Raw genomic sequence first — 18,603 nt, 5'->3', positions numbered from 1 at the left:
AGGTATATGTTTCTTGGTATTGACAAGGTAACGTGTATATGTGCAAATAATTTTCACTTTAATGTGGATTGCATACTCAAAAAGGGGTCACCCTGGTTATTCCCAACTTTTTAAATATACGGTTTACCTGAATGCTTCAAACAAGTTTAAGTCACTCTCCTTATGATTGCTTGTGATCATTTTGTATTTTTTCATTTCTCTCCCTGTTTAATTTTAAACATCTGGACTGTGTTTTGTATTATTTGTTCATTTCTGCTTTTTATTTTTATAGTCTAGATAAGGACTTTGCAATATACTCTTGATTAGTATTTGCGTACTATGCTATCTTTGTATCCATTTATTCTTGTGTGGAAGTTAAGTGACTATGCATAAAAATAATTATCAGTAAAATGTTTGCATACTGTTTTGTTTTTGAATACTACAAAAATGCATACTCCTTCCCATGTGTTTATAATAGAGAATGGCAACATGTGCTCTTATGTATTTGATGAAAGCCATATAATTTAAGGCAAAGCCATGACTATATTTAAGTTAGTAAGTGTTTTTACTGGAAAAGCATCACATTTTAATAATTTATCAGATAAGAATACAATTGAAATAGTACACTTTAATACTGTGTTCACAGCTCTCCGCATTTTAATTGTCGCCATACACTTCACTCTTTAACTGTTTCATGCATGTTGAGCCTAACTGTAATGATAAGTGACCAATAGGAGTTGTAGATTGCATTTCTGTTCTACAGGTAAAAAGTAGACCCCCCTCCTTATTTAAAAAGATGGCTATTTCTTTGTGACTTTCCCTCCACTGGACTACAGTCTTTGTGCATGACTTTATGTAAGGGCACATGAGATTTATCATCATCAGCCCCCTTTTTCCCATTTATGTACATGGGGTTGGGATAACTGTCTCCAACTCTCGATTCAGTGCCACACTCTTGCCTTCTTCAACACTCGTGCATAACTGTCGCATATTTTCTTTCACACAATCCATCCACTTCTTTGCTGGACACCCTCTGTTCCTCTTACCTTCTTCCTGTTTGTCCCAAATCTTCCTCACTAGATTGTCTTCTGCTTTTCTGCATGTGTCCAAACCACTATAATCGGTTCTCTTTGATCTTTTCTGCAATTGGAGCTACTTTGGCTTCTGCTTTTATGTCCTTTTTCTTAGTCTGCCCCACAGTGTGCATCCTACCACCCTTCTCAGGCACTTCATTTCCATCACCTCTAGCTTCTTCAACTGTTCTGCCTTTACTGCCTGGGTTTCTGTACTATACAGTAGTACTGGTCAACAAACTGTCATTCTTCTGTCATATGCTACACCTGACCCTCTATGCCAGTTGGCTGCAGCCCCTCTGATTCTAGCTTTCACCACTTCATTTAGACTTCCCTTCTCCTCAACCACCCCTCCCAGATACTTCAATCTGTTTACCTGTTCCACTGTCTTCCCTTCTATTTCTAGTCTCAGCTTCTTCTGATTTCCCCAGTTTGCCGGGATTACCACAATCTTATCTGTGCTTAGTTTCATCCCATGTGCCTTCAGTTTTGCATTACATTCTCCTATCCTTTGCTGAAGTTCTAGCTCAGAATCTGCCTGTAATGACTTTGTTGTTCTGCCTCTCCGATCTGTTCGCTAATGTAATCCATTCAGGTCATCACTCAGTTTTAGTAGATCAGCCGTAGCATAATGTCTGAATACTGAGTTATTGGTAGACGTTCCTGTTGCCTTAACATGTGGAAGTAGGTAATCCTCATAAGATCTTCTATCTGTTCCAACACAAGGCCCTTCTATCCATGAAATTATAACAAAGTCAGAAAATGAGGCAACTCAGAAAAAAGCTGACTTTTTTTCAACACAAAGTGCCTCAAGTTAACAAACTTTTAACATATTGTTCTTTTCCAAATTCTGGGCACTGCAGATTGGTGAATCTGTATTTAACCAAGTGAAAACACTAATGTTTCTATGAAATACTAAGTATCTGTATTAACCATATTAGTCATCATGTCGGCAGTAAATTTGGTTCACTGAGTCCATTTGTGTGCATCTTTCACCTTGACTCCAGAATTAGATATTGCCAATTCCAGAGTAGAAAGAACATCCACAAATAAAACTTAGTCAGAAAATGTAAGTGGGGTTATAGATTTCAATTTTTAGTAATACATTTTTTGGCAGTTATCTTGAGTAAATCAAAGAATCTTGATTGAGGGGATCCAAAACAAAAAAAAAAAGGATACGTCTCCAAGAAAACAGAACACCTCAGAAAGATCCACCGGATTTTGCCATAGAGCATCGTAAATAGCTTGTACATTTCTTTGAATTTCTCAAGACAGATGCAGTTCCAAAAAAAAATGCACCCAATCTCCAAGTTCAGTAGTGGAGCAACACCAAACACTTGAAGATACCCCAGGAAATATTTTAGAATATCTTGTTGTGCAAAAGTATTTAAAGTAGCATTACTATCTAAAAATAAATCTAAATTTCTGTGAATCGGTTGAGTATCTTGGCATTAGAAGTATTTTATCTCACTGCATTTTGTCTGTGTCTGCAACTGTTATCCCCTGCTTAATTTATGTTTACCGTGCTCTATCTTCATGAGGAGTAACAAGTGTCTTGTATAACAAATTTATAATTTCTTAATCGGGGTATCGCTTCTAGTATTTAATAGTCAGATTATCCATCTAGACTGATCAGAATTTGTATTAAACAACTTTGGAAATTCATAGCTTGTTTGCAAGTCTCAATTGTAAGTCCCTATCCTGCTCAGTGAGACCATATTGTGCCTGAAAGGAATCCCAAGACTGTGGATGCTCACCTTCAATTATTTGTTCTCAGTAAAACAGACCAGAGCATCTTTTAAGCATACTGTTGTGTATGCCCAAATCCCCTAGGTACTAATAAAACCAACAGGCAAATCATTTAGTATTAGTAATCATAAATCCCTCCTTAACTAAAGCTACCATTGCTAAAGAATAGGGTTTAAATTGCATCTCCTTTTTAAAGTGAAGCATTTCACAAACCTTTGCTTGTAAAGAGAGCGAGAGAATATTATACTATATGACCTTGTATGTAGGGTGTACTGGCCCCCAAAACATTTGCAGTTGGGCTGCCAAGGAATACATTTGTAAGTCAGGCAGGCCCAATCCCCCTTTATCTAAAGACAGTGTAAGGTGGGTGGTCCAAACTTAGTCTTGGGTTTTCACCCGCACATAAAAATGCCCTGGTTCAGCTTTCACTGCAGCCTGATGAAGACAGAGAGCCTGGGAAGCATAAAGTATTAATGGTAAAACATACCAGGTTATAATGGTTACTTTTTGTCTCAAATCAAAACAGAAAGGCCTCCAACTCTGAGAGTTATTGTTAATAGCTGCACAGACAACTGTCATCAGTTATACTTGGTTTAGAGTGAGTGCCAATGAAGTACAAACATTGCTGCTGCTGCTTTTCTTCGGAGCAACAATACTGTTTGGACAAGGTCAAGTTGATAGATGTAAATGTGAAGTTGCTTACAACAAGTGAACTTGCTGTAGTAATGGTCTAGAGGCTGAAACGTGAACCTTCAATGTAATGATCCCATAAATGGGTGATCATAGATGAGATTAATCTGCTTGCAGTTTAGTGCCATTTCTAATGTTGCACATTGGCAAAAATGGAAACACCTACTAGAAACCTATTTTTGTGAACCACCCAGCCACTATGATCATCCAATGAGTTTGTGCTCAACATCTCTCTAGTGGTGGAGAGACGAGACTTTTTGTGGGACAGATTTAAAAATTTTTGGATAATAACAGGTCAGAGTGTTAACTTCTGATAATGCATTGACCTAGTTACCAACAATGCTGACCTGATTCTATTACCTTTAACATACCTTCTTCCATAGATTACACATACTTGCCTCCACCCTTTCTAAATAATGTGTATGCCACAAGTTAAAAAGCAGTCTAAAGTAGCTTGCATCCTTTTCTTCCTTTTCCACATTTGCCTAGACCCCAAGTTAATGTATTTAATTATTTTTGAAATGTTGTAAATTCAGTTCACCAGTAAAATAATACTTTGTAATTCGGTGTGTAATAAGTACAATGTGTTCTTACAGTAATTTAACGCTGGATGTGTGTTTTAATTTAATGTGTGATAAGGAGTTTTATACTTTGATTACACGAAAAAAGGTTGATGAAATGACCATGAAGGTAGCATTTGAAATTAGGAGGTTGAATTGTATACAATTGATAGATGACCTTTGTAAATATTTTATGGTGCCATTCCCCTCTATACCTATAATTCAGGGATTACCGAAAGTGCATAAAGACAGTAAAAATCCCCCAATGAGACCAATAGTGGCTGGGACAAATTGATGTACTGTGCCTATATCGATTTATATAGAGAAGACTTTGAGACCTCTTCTAGATAAGTCGCATATGTATTGAGGGATGCAGAACACTTCCTCAGGGATTTGTATGTTTACACGAAAGAGAATCTCTTAGGGAACCAAGTACTATTGGTTACACTGGATGTGGTTTTGCTGTTTACCACTATTCCAAACAATGTGGGTATAGGATTACGCTATAAAGTATATGGAACCTAACTTGGGCAGTGATAGTATTAGGATTACACAAACAAGGGAATTATTACGCCTAGTCCTGGAGAATAATGTGTTTGTTTAGAGAATCTGTATACTGGCAGGTCAATGGTGTAGCAATGGGCACCTCGTGTGCGAACAGTTACGTGAATGCAGTGATGGCCACTTGGGAGAGTGAGTATCTTGTAGGAGGCCCCTTTAAGGAACAAGTGTTATTTTTTTAGAAGATTTGTAGATGATCTTTTTGTATTATGGGAGGGGACTCCTGAGACTTTGGAGTTTGTTGAATTCCTAAATAGATCTACTAATTTTTTGACATTTACAGTGAAATGGTCACACATGAATGTTGATTTCTTAGATGTGACCATCTTTAGGGATGATAGGAATTTGCTTGGGACTAGGCTCCCTAGGAAAGAATGTAGAGTTATCCATCTTCTTAGTAGAGAGTATGCACCCACAATATATTTTTAGGAATGTGGTTCAAAATCAGCTCTATAGCCTCTAGATTCAATGTGAGTGAACAAGATTTTTAGTGTCAGCTCAATACTACTAGGAGTTAGTATGCAGAAGATATGATCCTGATATGATAGAGAAGAATGTAGTGAAAGCGGTGAATATGAGAGGTACAAGAGCTAAACCTTATTTTTTTGAATGGGAACAGAATGATCGAACCCATAAGATGAGTAGGAAATATAGTAACAAGCTGAAAGCATCATTCAGTTACTCAAGGAATATCAGCCAGTACACTAGTATTATTAGGAATAATTGGAACATTTTAATGACTAATGAGCAAACTACTAAATATTTAGATTTCACACCACAGTTTATTTTTAGGAATAAAAAGTTCCTGAAGAGACGTCCTTGTGGTGTAAGGGATACTAATAGATCAGTATTAAAAGGAAATACTTTACCCTGTATGAAGTGTTCTTGTCCATATATTATTGATAATCCTATCTTTGTTCATCCAGATACAGGAGAACAATTTAATTTTAAGATCAAGGCTACTTGCAATAGTATGCATGTGATATACCTAGCTATATGTAGGGTATGTAGTAAATTTTACGTTGGGAAGGCTGACAGGATGCTAAGATAGGATTAGGGAAACATATTTATCATATTGGCAAGAAAAGTATATTTAATGCATTAGCCAAACATGTTGTGAATACGGACATCACACACAATTTTGGCTTTTTAGTTATAAGAATGAATTGTGGCAACAAGAGAGGAGGGGATATGAGATTAAGGACGGAGGAAATGGAAACACACTGGATCATTAGGTTGAGAACGAATGCAGGACATGCTTTGAATGACTGCATACCACTAAGACCTGCTTTGAAAGCCAGACCACTATGTAGGAAATAGGTGATTGGCTACATATTATATGTTACCGTCATGGTTTAATATGTTCATATATTTAGTACGAGATGTATTTGAATGCTTTTATATATATTTTTGTGGATAGGTATATTCATGTGTTTTTATTTTATTTTTATTATGTTTTGTTTCTTACTGATGGTTTTTATAAAATGTCTCTTGAATGATTTTTGGGATGTGTGCCCTTAAGTTTGGAACTTGCTCTGTCATGTGACTCTAACTTACTAGTTAAATATGGTGCATCAGTTACTTAGTCTTTATGTCACACCTGAAGAAGCATTTGGTGAAAGCGCTTGTGTGTTTTATTAAAGGCCTGTTTGTGAACCTGGAGCTTTGCCTGGGTTGGTTGTTCTTTACCATAGGATTTCTGCTTTTTGCAGCAAAGATACCTGGGCTATAGTGGCTGTGGTTTCTTTCTCAGTGTGTTTTAATTTGCTTACTAGGAGAAATGAATAACTTCTTCTGTTGCAGTTATTGCAGCCTGTATATAGCCGACAGCATGCAGAGACAGATTTATTTATAGAATATATATGGATATTCTGTGAAGGTTACTGTCCCTTTGTTATTGTTGCAAATTGTTGCTTGAATCTGCCAGATTACCTGACAAACAAAATGTAGTAAATATACGCATTCACATACGTAAACTTTGAAGAAAGTTGAGTTGTCATCTAGCTGTATATTAAGGAAGTCTGCAATCCAAGAATGCAAATGCTTTTATAGAGTTGTACAAGAACAAGGCAATGCAAACTGAAGCCTGAAGCACTATCTTACTAACGTGAAAAAGTGATGTTAAGTTGTCTATCTCGCCTTCGTTCTTGCTGGTTGGGATCGGAGCCGACTCTGCTATCTTCTATAGCTCGAGAGCTGTTTACTTGCTCGAGGCTACCCCTTATCCCATGTTGCCTAGCGCTAGCTACGCAGATCTCGTTTGCTGCTTCAGCTGCGAGGTGTCGTTTTTCTGGCTCAGGCTCGTATAAACTTTCTTTATAAAACCTTTTTACTAGAAATAGTCTTTTTCCTAGGGGTTATTGTTCATTTTTAGTGTTATATTTGTTGTGTTAGCTAAGTGTGTATTTGTAGCTTCCTTCCCTCCCCTTTAGAACTTGTTTAATTTAGAGAGTTCTCCCCCTCCCCCCTCCTTATCCTTTTCCTGTCAGGTTAGCCATTTAAGTTAGAGGCTTTACTTCTACCTTCTTTATAGGCTAGCCGTTTGAGTTAGAGGGTTTCCTATTAAAAAAAAAAAAAAAAAAGTTTAGCTTTAGTCTGTAGTATACTGTGTTTTTTCTGTAGACTGTATTTTGATTGGTTAGCTGTTATTGTATTTTTTGTTACAGGATGTCAAAAGAATCCAAGGTGTCTGGGTTCAACATGTGTGTCTCATGCTGTCAGAAAATGTCTCTGACAGATGGGCACACTTCTTGCATCTATTGTTTAGGCGCTGTGCACCTGCAGGACTCTTGTTCTATCTGCCATGCATTTAGTCCAAGAGCTCTGCAGGAGCGTAAGAATAAGCTTATTCTTAGGGGTCTATTAAAGCCCCAGAATTCACCGGCCAAGACTCAGCCTGTGAAATCCCCTAAATCTACCAAATCATCGGCTCCAAGTTCGGAGCCGTCTTTGGTTCAGACTCTACCTGCTACTTCGGTTCCGGCTGGAACCGATAAGACTGTCTCCCCATCGGCTCCATCAGAAACCTCGGAGCCTTCACGGAGCCACAAGAGGCTGAGGTCCCCTTCTCTGGAATAGATAAATTCGGCTCCTCGGTCTCCACTGCTTCAGAGCGAGCGCAGTCACAGATCTTCTCACTCCTCTCAGTCCTCTAGGCACTCGGATCACGACATGGAGAGAATGGTCAGTAAGTTGCTGAAGTCGCAGGCACTTGCCAAGATGTTGTCCAGCTCTCCTCAACAGGGGTCGGCTCCATCCACTTCTATCGATGTTCCTTCCCCGACTCCATTGAGCTCGGAGCCAGAGTTTGTTGGGGTTCGAGTAGTGGAACCGTCAGCTCCGATAACTCTATCTCCTTCGGTTCCGTCATCAGCTCTGATTCCCTCAATGGTGCCATCCATCGAGGGATCTGGGCACCGGGGCTCCCTCGTCGACTCTGAGGGGGCGAGTGGCATCGGACCCTTGTCCGACCCCGTTCTCCCTCTCGGGGCTTCGGCGCAGGTGAGCTCTGCTCCTACATTGGCCTTGGAGCCATCTCCCTCGGTGCGGAGAAGGATTCTGATTTCCTTGGAACTGGAGCCTTCTCTGCATCGTGGCAGGGACGCCTTCAATGTCATGAGTGTGCTGGCCACTGAGTCAGCTCCACTATCTGCCCCATCGGCTCCGTCCCCAGTAATGCCTGTGCCAACCTCTGCTCCTCCTCCAGACCCCAAGCGTGGGGAACCGGCGCTCCAGGGCACCCCATTGGGTGTTTCCTCTTCTTTTGAGGCCTCCTCTGATCATTCAGAGGAGCCCCCTCATAAGAAGAAGTGCAAGAGGAAGCACATTGACTCCCCTGAGTCTGTCACTTCTGATACAGACTTAGATGATTCGGAAGGGTCCCCGAGATCCCCCTCTGAAGATGTTACCTTTTCAGACATCCTAGAAATGCTTAAGCAGAGGGGGAACTGGAATCCCCTAGCCCCTACCGAGGATGAGTCTGTATTCCTGGATGCGTTCGGTTTCCGACCTTCCACCTCCTGTGTTTCTCCGCCTTTCGATCCACTTATGTCAGTGGTGGCTCGAAAGGCTTGGTCAGCCCCGGATACAGTGGAACCAACTCCGAGGAGACCTGGCAAGTTAATCACAGCACCCCATGAAAAACAGTTCCTTACCAAAGGTGTTCCTGTTGATGCCATGGTAGTAGCAGCAGCCACCAAAAAAGAGTTGGCGGAAACCTCTTCGTCTTTCCATCCTCCTAACAAGGAGTCTAGGACCATGGACAGATACGGGAAGCGAATGTTTGCTTCAGCAACCTTTTCTTTTCTTTCTGGGGGTGGCATTATCAGGACAGGACAGTCCAAGGCACTTGGCAGCCTCACGAGTACCATCTGTATATAAACGTCCTAGAAATGAGAGCCGTGCTCCTAGCATTGCAAGCTCTTCAGGACTCTCTCCCTTCTGGGACCATTGCAATTCAAATGGACAACATGTCAGTGGTGTGGTACATCAACAAGCAAGGCGGAACCAGGTCCTACCCCCTATGCCGAAAAGCACTCGGACTCTGGCAGTGGGAGATTTCCTCCCAACGATTTCTGATTGCGACGCACATCCCTGGGAGGTCCAACATCATAACGGACAGGCTCAGCAGAGCTATTCTCATGCCTCATGAGTGGTCTCTGAATTAGGTAGTTGCGGATCTGATCTTCCACAAATGGGGACAGCCTTGCTGCGATCTTTTTACCACCCCCTTCAACAGTAAATGCAGCAACTACTTCTCCCTTCTTCCGCTTCCAGGTCACATTCCCAGAGACACTCTAGTCCACAATTGGCTTCAGGGACTTCTTTATGCCTTCCCTCAGTTTCCCCTGATACCGAAACCCATACAGAAAGCAATATCATTGGGTTGCAAAATGATCCTCATTGCCCCTACTGGCCTCGACAGATATGGTTTCCGTTCCTGCACCATTACCTTCTCGATCCGATTCCAGACCTTCTGATTCATCAATCAGACGGGCTGCATCAATCCCTCCAAACACTCCACCTCACAGCTTGGTTGCTCCACTTCCAACCGTAGCCAGGCTTCCCAGCATTTCCCCGGCCGTGCGTGAGATTGTCTCCTCTCACAAGTCCACAACTAGAAAAACTTTTGCTAGCAAATGGAAACGTTTTTCTTGTTGGGCAGAGGCTAGGAACGTAGATCCCTTTTCAGCCCCAGTCCACGAAATTTTTGAGTTCCTAGCACAACTTTTTCATTCTGGCTCTGCTTCTGCTACAATCAGGGTTCAATTGGCAGCCATTTCTAACTTTCATGTTGGGTTGTCTGGTTCAAACATTATGGCTCATAAGCTCTGTAAAGCCTTTTTAAGAGGGGCTACTCTCCTTAGACCTCCAGTAAGAGATCTCCCTCCTCCTTGGGACCTTTAATTTGGTACTAACCTCCTTAATTATGCCCCCCTTTGAACCTGCAGCGTCCTGCTCCATTAAGTTTCTATATTGGAGAACACTCTTTCTGGTAGCTATTACTTCAGCCAGACACGTCTCTGAACTTCAGGCACTATGTGTTCGTCCACCATACTTGGTTTTCCATAAGGACAGGATTGCTCTAAGGACTAATCCCGTATTCCTTCCGAATGTCTGCTCAGAAAACAATTTAAACCAATGTGTTTTTCCTTAACCACTCCAACAAGGCAGAATACAAATTACACCAATTGGACGTTCATAGACAATTGCGTTTTTACTTGCGTAGGACTAAGGATATAAGGAAGTCGGACCAACTATTCCTTTCCTACGCTCTAGGCAAACAAGGTCTCCCAGTTTCCAAAGTGACCTTATCCAGGTGGTTATCTCACATTATCACATTCATTTATCAATTGAGAAACAAAGAGTTGTCTGTCGAACCAAAAGGTCATTCTACTAGGGCTTTGGCCACCTCTGTAGCCTTCCAATCTAGGTTGCCCATGGATTCTATCTGTGCAGCTGCTACGTGGGCAAATCCTCATACCTTTATTTCTCATTACAAGCTACATATAGTCTCCAGGAGCAGAGCTGACTTTGGTTCCACTGTTCTGAAGAGTCTGTTCCAATGAGCTTCCCAGGATTGTAGGTGCTAGGGATACTGTCCCAACCAGCAAGAATGAAGGTGAGATAGACATCTTAACATAAAGAAGTTATGTAACTACCATAATGTTCCATGTTAGTTGTCTTCATCTCTCCTTCTTTCTTGCGTCCCACCCTCCGTCCCCCTTTCCTATTGGATCGAGAGGAGTTTTGGTTTCACTGGCTGAGTGTTCTCTGGTTTGTTTCCTCTGCTGACGTAGAGAGTATGACAGGTATGCCCAACCTGTTTGTTTGGACAGGTTGATTCTCTGGCTATGTCTGGGGTTAGCTATTTTAAATGAGATCTGAGTAGCTAGCGCTAGGCATCATGGGATAAGGGGCAGCCTCGAGCCAGTAAACAGCTCTCGAGCTATAGAAGATGGCCGAGTCAGAGCCGAGGATCGGCTCCGATCCCAACCAGCAAGAAAGAAGGCGAGATGAAGACAACTAACATGGAACGTTATGGTAGGTACATAACTTCTTTTTTTTGCTGAGAGAGAGAATTGCTGAACACATGGACAAATGTTATGGGGATTTAAGCAAATTAGAAAATAGTACAATTCTAAAATGCACTGCAGAGATTTCAGGCAAGCCTAATGATTGATAGTGGTTGCAGACAGCAAGCATATTTTGTGCTGCTCACTGACCACTTCCCACCCATATGTCAAATTCTTCTCATTACCAAATATCTCTTGCTTTCTTTAAAGAAAACCCAACACTTCCATGCATACATAGTCCATTATTTAACCATAAGTCACTGGAATGACAACAGTGCCTTGGGCACATCATTTTGTGGGGAACAAGACTTTACTGTGGGAAGAAGAGGACCTAGCAGTAAAATAAAATTATGCCACTGTGAAAAACCCTGCCAGGCTATGTTGCAGTATAACAAAGTACAAGGTAGTACTAAACACTGATGCAGAGACCTTCAGCTCCTTAAACATGTTAATGCATTTAAAAAAATGTGCATTTTTATTTTCTGTGAAGAATTGCTTTGTAAATGTGGATTAAAGCTTACCTAATAAGCAGGAAGTAGGGAAATGAATGAGCCAATCTGCTTCCAGTCTGAAGACGTTTTTATTATTTTTTTGAATGAACAACTTAACTGTAATATAATACAAAATCTGGCAAAAGGCTTCTGCTGAGCAGCATGTGCATTGGCTTTATTTTATGATGCATACAGTAATCAAGGAAATGTATCGTTTTCTATCTTATAACAAAGTTTTTGTCAAGGGCCACTGTTACAAGTAACAGTGATCCTCTTTAAAACATGACTGAAAAGATCAGAAGAATTGACTATGTAGGTTAAAAGTGCTCACTGATCATTAATATTTGCAAAATTATTTTCATAGAGAGTTCACAGACATGAACTTTTTACTCCTCCAGTTATTGGAGCACATCCAGATGAGAGCAGAAACAAGTTTCAGGTACTGTGCATTTTCAACTTCTGGAATTTCAGATTTATTTGTATTTATTTATAGATTTAGTATAAATTGCAAGGAGTATTAACATTGTATATATGCTTATGTTTTAGCTGAAAACTATAGAAACACTATTAGGAAGCACGGTTAAGGTTGGGGAGGTGATTGTGCTTGGAATGATAACACAGATGAAAGAGGTAAGCAAAGTTATTCTACTAATTCTTGGTTATAGAAATGCATTGCTGTGGCAGCATTGTGCTCTGCACAGTTAAACTCAAAAAGGAAGAAAAAACTTCTGGTCATGCATGCACAACCATTACAGTAGCCTAAGCTATATGGGTTTACTCCTGCACTGGCCGGCTTCTCAAACTTTTGAGCACCTTCTAGGCACACCTCTTCCTGTCCAGGAGTGTCTTGGGGGCACTCCATATAAATTAAAAGGCAGGGTGAGTACTAAAAGCTTCATAGTTTCTTGCTACAGAAACTAGTTGCTCGTTTGTGGTCCCCATGTTATCTTGTCAGTCGGCTGTGATCTTTAAGCTGGAAAAATAAGTCCCAGTTAGGGGAAAGCATTCCTTCTAAAATTTAATTTTATGTGGAAAACTTTTATTTGTTGACAAGGACTCTGTTTTAGATGATGATTTATATTAACAGATATGTACTAGCACTATTTCTGATAATTTTTTGAGGAAAAGGTTTATTGTATGACTAAAATCCTAACTTATTTTATTATTTAGTGCGTTTGTGAAAGGACAGTGTGCTTGTGGGGGACTTTTAGGATATATGTTATTTTATTTATTTTGAATTTGTTAACCAGGGTAGAGCACTGATCCCAGTAGACCTATTTTGGTCTCAGCCTGGGGTAAACTCAATAAATACATGACATTATGTACAGAAAGAATGACAAAATGCAGTATATACATGTATTATATACAGTATGAATATCAGAGATGCATTGAGGGCATAAAAGCAATAGATAAATTACATTGTATACAGAGTAACTGACAAAACACAATACATACATGCATTGTATACATTGTGGAAATCAGAGATGGCATGCTAAATGAATTACAGTAAAAAGTAGATTCAAACAAAAGTAAATAGAGGGAAGAAGGGAAGGAAGCTTTTAAATTATGTGATAAGAGAGAGAGCAGCTGCATTTTCCTAGGGTCTTGAAATGTGCTTTTATTTCTGATTGGGGAATAGGGTAAGAGGCGTGATTTTAAAGTAGAGAGAAATTCTCACTGTTTGGGACTAGGGACTGTGAAAGCATGATTTGTGCGGTCTTTCTTCATAGTCTTTTTCATGTTCTTTCTTAGTCATCATTGATTCTGCTGGGCTGTGCTCTCCACCTTCCTGTTCTCTTCCTTGGCTTACCTATGGAACAGCAGTATGTTTCCATGCTAAGGAGCCTTTCAGGGTTTACCCATCTCTTTCTTTGCCTTAGCCTCTGGTTCATAATTCTGTTGTGTCTGATTGTTGTTCCTCAGGCCACCCATAATCCTTCCTGTTCCTCTTGATGTAGCATTTACAGCCACAATAGATAGGGCCTAGCCATATTCATTGCCACTGTAGGGAAGCCCAGGTTGGGCTGTACAGAACCACTTTTGTTCCTGGCTGCAGAAAGGTCACGTGATGGGTCTTCCCTTGGCTGGGAAGGGGATTGTGAAAACTAATCAGTGTGCAAAAGGGGCAGCCCTTACTGGGGGAGAATGTACTTGTGAGAAAAACTTTTCTATCTCTACGGAAAGGGCAGAGCTACTGGGCTTCACTAAGGAACTGATTTCTGCTTTTTCCAAGCCTGGTCAAATCTCAGGCAGGAAAAGAGAGAGTTCCTTCCCATACTGACAAGATTTTTCAGTCAGAACAATAATCTGTGCAGGTGGAGGGGTGTACTACAGAGGATTCTTCTCGGTTTGAGCATCATAATTCTGAAGAAAGCATATCTTCACACTTTCAAATTGAAGAAATTTCTTTCACTGATATTGTGTCTATTATAAATATGGTTTTTCAGTGGCAGAAGAATGAAGCATTATAATTTAATACATTACAAATGCCAAAAGGTATGCATATTCCCCTTGTTTTTGCCTACCTTAGAGAATGTTTTTATTACTACAGCCAGTATTTCTGACAGATGGGCCTTTGGCTTCCAAGAGTGTGACAGGTTATATAAGGTACTCTAAGCACACAAGTACCTGTTTTCTCATCCTAAGGCTGACCCAGCAGTCATATCTCTGTCTCTTTCTCTCTGTCTCTAAAACTTCTGCCACCAAGACTGGTTACTGATTCCATCAGATAAAGAGGGAAAACAATGAATAAGTTGGGAAACTGTATTTTTCTAGTACTTTAACTTTCAGGATTTTAAATTGCCAGGCCTATATGTTAAAGTTTTTGCTTGTGTCTTTTGAGAATATGCAGGAGTTATTGCTTAACCTTTCTCCTTCTGAGGTAAAAAAAAAATCATTAATTGCTTCTGTCACAGCTGTTTCTGAGGTAACTAAGCATATTGTAAAGTGTATCTAGGATACTACTTATTTTGCTTTCAGAATGGTTGTTTCTGGTTAATTTTTGAGGAGACTTGCTTGACTTTGTTCTCAAATCGTCCCTGGTTAAATCAAATAAGAGAGCTTAACATTTTTCTTAAAGACACTGTTTGACCCTCCTGCACTGAAGTGCTTAAGAATTATGCTAATAGGGAAAGCTGATCCAAAGAGTGCTACAGTCTTTACAACCTTCCTTTTTTAAATAAAATAATAATTTTTCCTCTTCCACAGACCCTTTTCCTATCAAACAGTTTAAGCAACAAGGAGCAAGTTATCAAGGAGGAAAAGGCAAGGGAAAAAGGTTATGAAAAGAAGGGAAAGGCCTCAGAAAACCAATGGGAGTCTTCCCAGTCACCATGACTATCTGCCACTTCATGCCACCATTGCACCCTCTCTCTGTCACTCAGACTTCATCTTCCCTTTTGTCTTCAGTCTCAGGCATTGGGATTGTAAATGTAATCTAATCTGGGTATTCTTGACAAAGGAATCCCTCCCTTTTCATGGATTTCCTCTTGCCAGTGAACCAGATTGCTCTGTTTCTTCCCATTCTGCAAAACTTGCAGTCTCATGTAGTAGCAAAATCAGTACATCTCAATCTCTTATGCAAAGGTAATACTTCAAGGATTTTTTTTCTAATTAATAAACTATAAGGATTCTGGAGACCAGTAGTGGATGTTTCTGCTTTAAATCTCTGTCAGGATTCCCAAGGTCAAGCTGCTATCACTTCAAAATATTGTATATTTAATCTCAGTCTAGCTTTCATGGTAAAGATGGGTCTAGCAGATGCCTATCACCGCATTCCTATTACTAAGCAGTTCAGGCATTTCTTAAAATGCGTTGATAATAGCTTACATTATCACTTCTCTGTTTTATCCTTTGGGCTTTCCACTACAGTAAGGGTATTTACAAAATACAAAGCTTCAGTCATTGCTCAATGCAGACTCTGAGGCATATATATTTTTCCATATTTAGACAATTGTTTTTACTTTGCAGATTCTTTTTCCAGCTGTCAAGTGTCTCTAGCAGCTGTCCAGGAACTTCTAGTCTGTCTATGTTTTTCAAATCAGTTTGTAGATGTCTTCTTTCAAACCGTCTTGCAAAATAGTTTTCTTGGGATGCTTGCTGGACTCAACCTTGACAGGAGCCTTTCTTCCTCCAGACAAAGTAGAAACATTACAGCACTTCTGCCTGACTTTCTCCAACCTAATCAAAGTATCTCCAAGGGAGTGCATAGGTGTGTACTAGGTAGCTGCCCTTGGGGACCATTTTAAGCCTAGCCAATTTCCCTCAAAGATGAGAATCAAACCCTGTGCCTATTTTCTTTGAGGTAAACACCTTAACCATTATGCCAACCCTCAACCTCAGAGAAACCTCAGTATTCTCTGTTACATGCCATTAATCATCATGCTGTCCTTTGCCATCCAACACATGAGGAAAATACAGTGGCACCCTAGCTTAGTCTGGTTATAGCATTTACACCCTTTGACTTTTCAGATTCCATTTCTGCAATTTGTAATGAGCAAGATTGGATGACGGGTAGACCAGATAGCAGGCAAGCCAAATTTTTCTTTTCCCTTCTGACCCCCCCCTCCCCCCCTTTAGTCAGTAACCATGGAAGTTTCAGACCTTGTGTGGTGTCAAAAGGGGCTAAAGTACAACATCTGTAGGATCTTGTAGGCAGACAAAAGCGCATAAGTGTACAGATGGCTGTTATCAATGCTTTGAAGGCCTTGAATCATCTCTGGTCACCAGCACCTCTGCTAGTGTACACAGACAATGTCACTTTTATGTGGAACGTAAGGGGGATACCAGATCTTATCCTCTTTGTAGACTGGCTATGATGGCCTGGGAGATAACAGTCGGACTGAGCTGATTTGCTCAGACCTCATACATTCGCTATGAGCAAAACCTTATTGTAGGCAAACTTAACAGGACCAGGATGGACCCGACCCCCCCCCCCCCCCAACATGGAAATGTCATAGGTAACTCACTAGGCTGTTGATACATCAGGATCTTTTAAAAAAAAAAACTAAAATCTAGCCCTGTATTTCCTTGGAGTTTTTAGCCCGCATAATTTAAATACAGATAATTCAGAGCTGGGCAGGACATTTCCATGTTACCCGTATCCATAATGGATGAGGTTGCTAAACCAGGGCTGAATTTGCAGCTTCCCATGCATTTGTCTAGATTGTTTGAATAGAGTAAAGGAAGTACTTTGCTTTATGTGGGAAGGAAGATGATTCCAAAGAAGTGGCATTCTCTGTAATGCATGCATATATATATATATATATATATATATATATATATATATATATATATATATATATATATATATATATATATATATATATATATATCCCTCCAACATGTTTTATTTATGTTGTAGAGGAGATCAAGATATCTCAAGTGGGTGCTTATTCTACCACTGGACTTGTGAATGTGAAGTAGATCACTGAGGATAATCTGTTAAGGCTCTGTACGCAAGACTGAAATTACCCCGCATCTTGGGTTCTTTCAAGATCTGATCCGCCTGAGGGGAACACCTCAAATAGATCTGTTTGCCTCCTGTCAAAACAGACAACTAGACAGATTCTACTCCAGGACTCCTTGAATGAAGGCCTGGAAGACAGATGCTTTTTCGTTTCCATAGAAGGGGTTGTTCTTGTATGCCTTTCCACCAATTACCATGGTTTCTCTAAAGATCCCGGATGACTCTCCAAAAATTTGGGTGGTGGCGGCGGTCTTCTGGCCAAGGCAAAAGTGGTTCTTTATTTTCAATCTGGCCAAGAACAATTGCCATAAGCTTCCTCATAGACCAGATTTACTCACACAAGACTGAAGGAGTTTGATACCTTCAATCTGGAAACTCTTCAACTAACTGCTTGGATGATAGAATTTTGATACCTTTAACTCATTCCCTCTGGTACAGCTCTTTAGAGTGTACACCTTTAACTCCCAGTGGATGTGGCTTGAACCTTTAAAAAATGAAGTTATCACCTTAAATACTTATTGACAAATATCAATACAGTTGTGTTTGCCATCATGTATGCTTCAAGGTAAAATATTCTGATAACTTGTATGTGGCATGGTTTTAGAATGAATGAAAATATGAACAAGCAATATTTGATGCCAGGAGGCTCATCAAGAGGTGACTGGAAGTGCACTTGGATGTAATGAGTTAAAGCACCTTTTTTTTCTGTGGATGTGCAGCAGGAACTAAAGGAAGTGAGAAAAAATGGCTACTAGGATATCCTATATGAATAAATGGAAAATATTTTATTGTTGGTGCCAGTCAGAGCCAGGATCCTAGTTAGGCCCAGTTGCCTCTGTTTCTTGACTGTCCTGTGGTTTGTTTGCTCTTCTCTCAAGGTACATTTGTCAGACTTTTCTACTTGTCTGTCATCAGATGACCCTCTTTCTAACAGTATGCAAGTAGAACCGTTTTTGAAAGTGGACTTGCATATGCGCCCACCTAGGAAACAAGTGAATCTTAATTTTGTATTTGAAAAGCTGACTCACTATCTATTTGACAAAAGCAAACACAACTGCAAATCCCCAAATGAAGAAAACAAACGACTCCAAGCTACAAGTGAGGTAAAGTTAGCACTTTCATTTACTACCCATGAATTTTTGTTTATGGCTATAGATGAGGTTGGTTTGGATGATATTGGATGATAGGGGGGGACCATTATCGTTGAGACTTGATGAGAAAGATTTAACCTGGCAGCTTAGACTTAACGCACATGCCCCCCCCCAGGGATTCAATGATAGTCTATCCATCAAATGTATTCTCAAGCTGAAATCTTTGGCTAGGTAATATGGGGCCCCCATTTAATTCGGCCAATCAGTTTACAATTTGGTTTCCCTATTGGACTGATTATAACTTTGTATATTGTTTATTATATTGTATTGTACTTTTTTTTTTTGTGAAAAAAATGGTATTTTTTAT

The 18,603-nt window shown here is 40.1% G+C and overlaps 1 protein-coding gene across 1 annotated transcript in view; it reads left to right on the top strand.

Moving 5' to 3' along the window:
• The window catches only part of POLE2 (DNA polymerase epsilon 2, accessory subunit), a gene marked incomplete in the record, with an annotated part of 1,055,700 nt that overhangs the window by 334,599 nt on the left and 702,498 nt on the right, over window positions 1-18,603 (top strand). Inside the window, 2 exon segments of the mRNA XM_044074281.1 lie at window positions 12,043-12,117; window positions 12,225-12,308. Of these exon segments, the coding sequence (XP_043930216.1) occupies window positions 12,043-12,117; window positions 12,225-12,308 (159 nt within the window).

The sequence above is a fragment of the Protopterus annectens genome, chromosome 6.part0, assembly GCF_019279795.1.
Source record: "Protopterus annectens isolate FY-2018-M chromosome 6.part0, PAN1.0, whole genome shotgun sequence".
NCBI classification, from domain to species: Eukaryota; Metazoa; Chordata; order Ceratodontiformes; family Protopteridae; genus Protopterus; species Protopterus annectens.
Note: the sequence above shows the minus strand (reverse complement) of the source record. Positions and strands in the feature narration are given on the sequence as shown.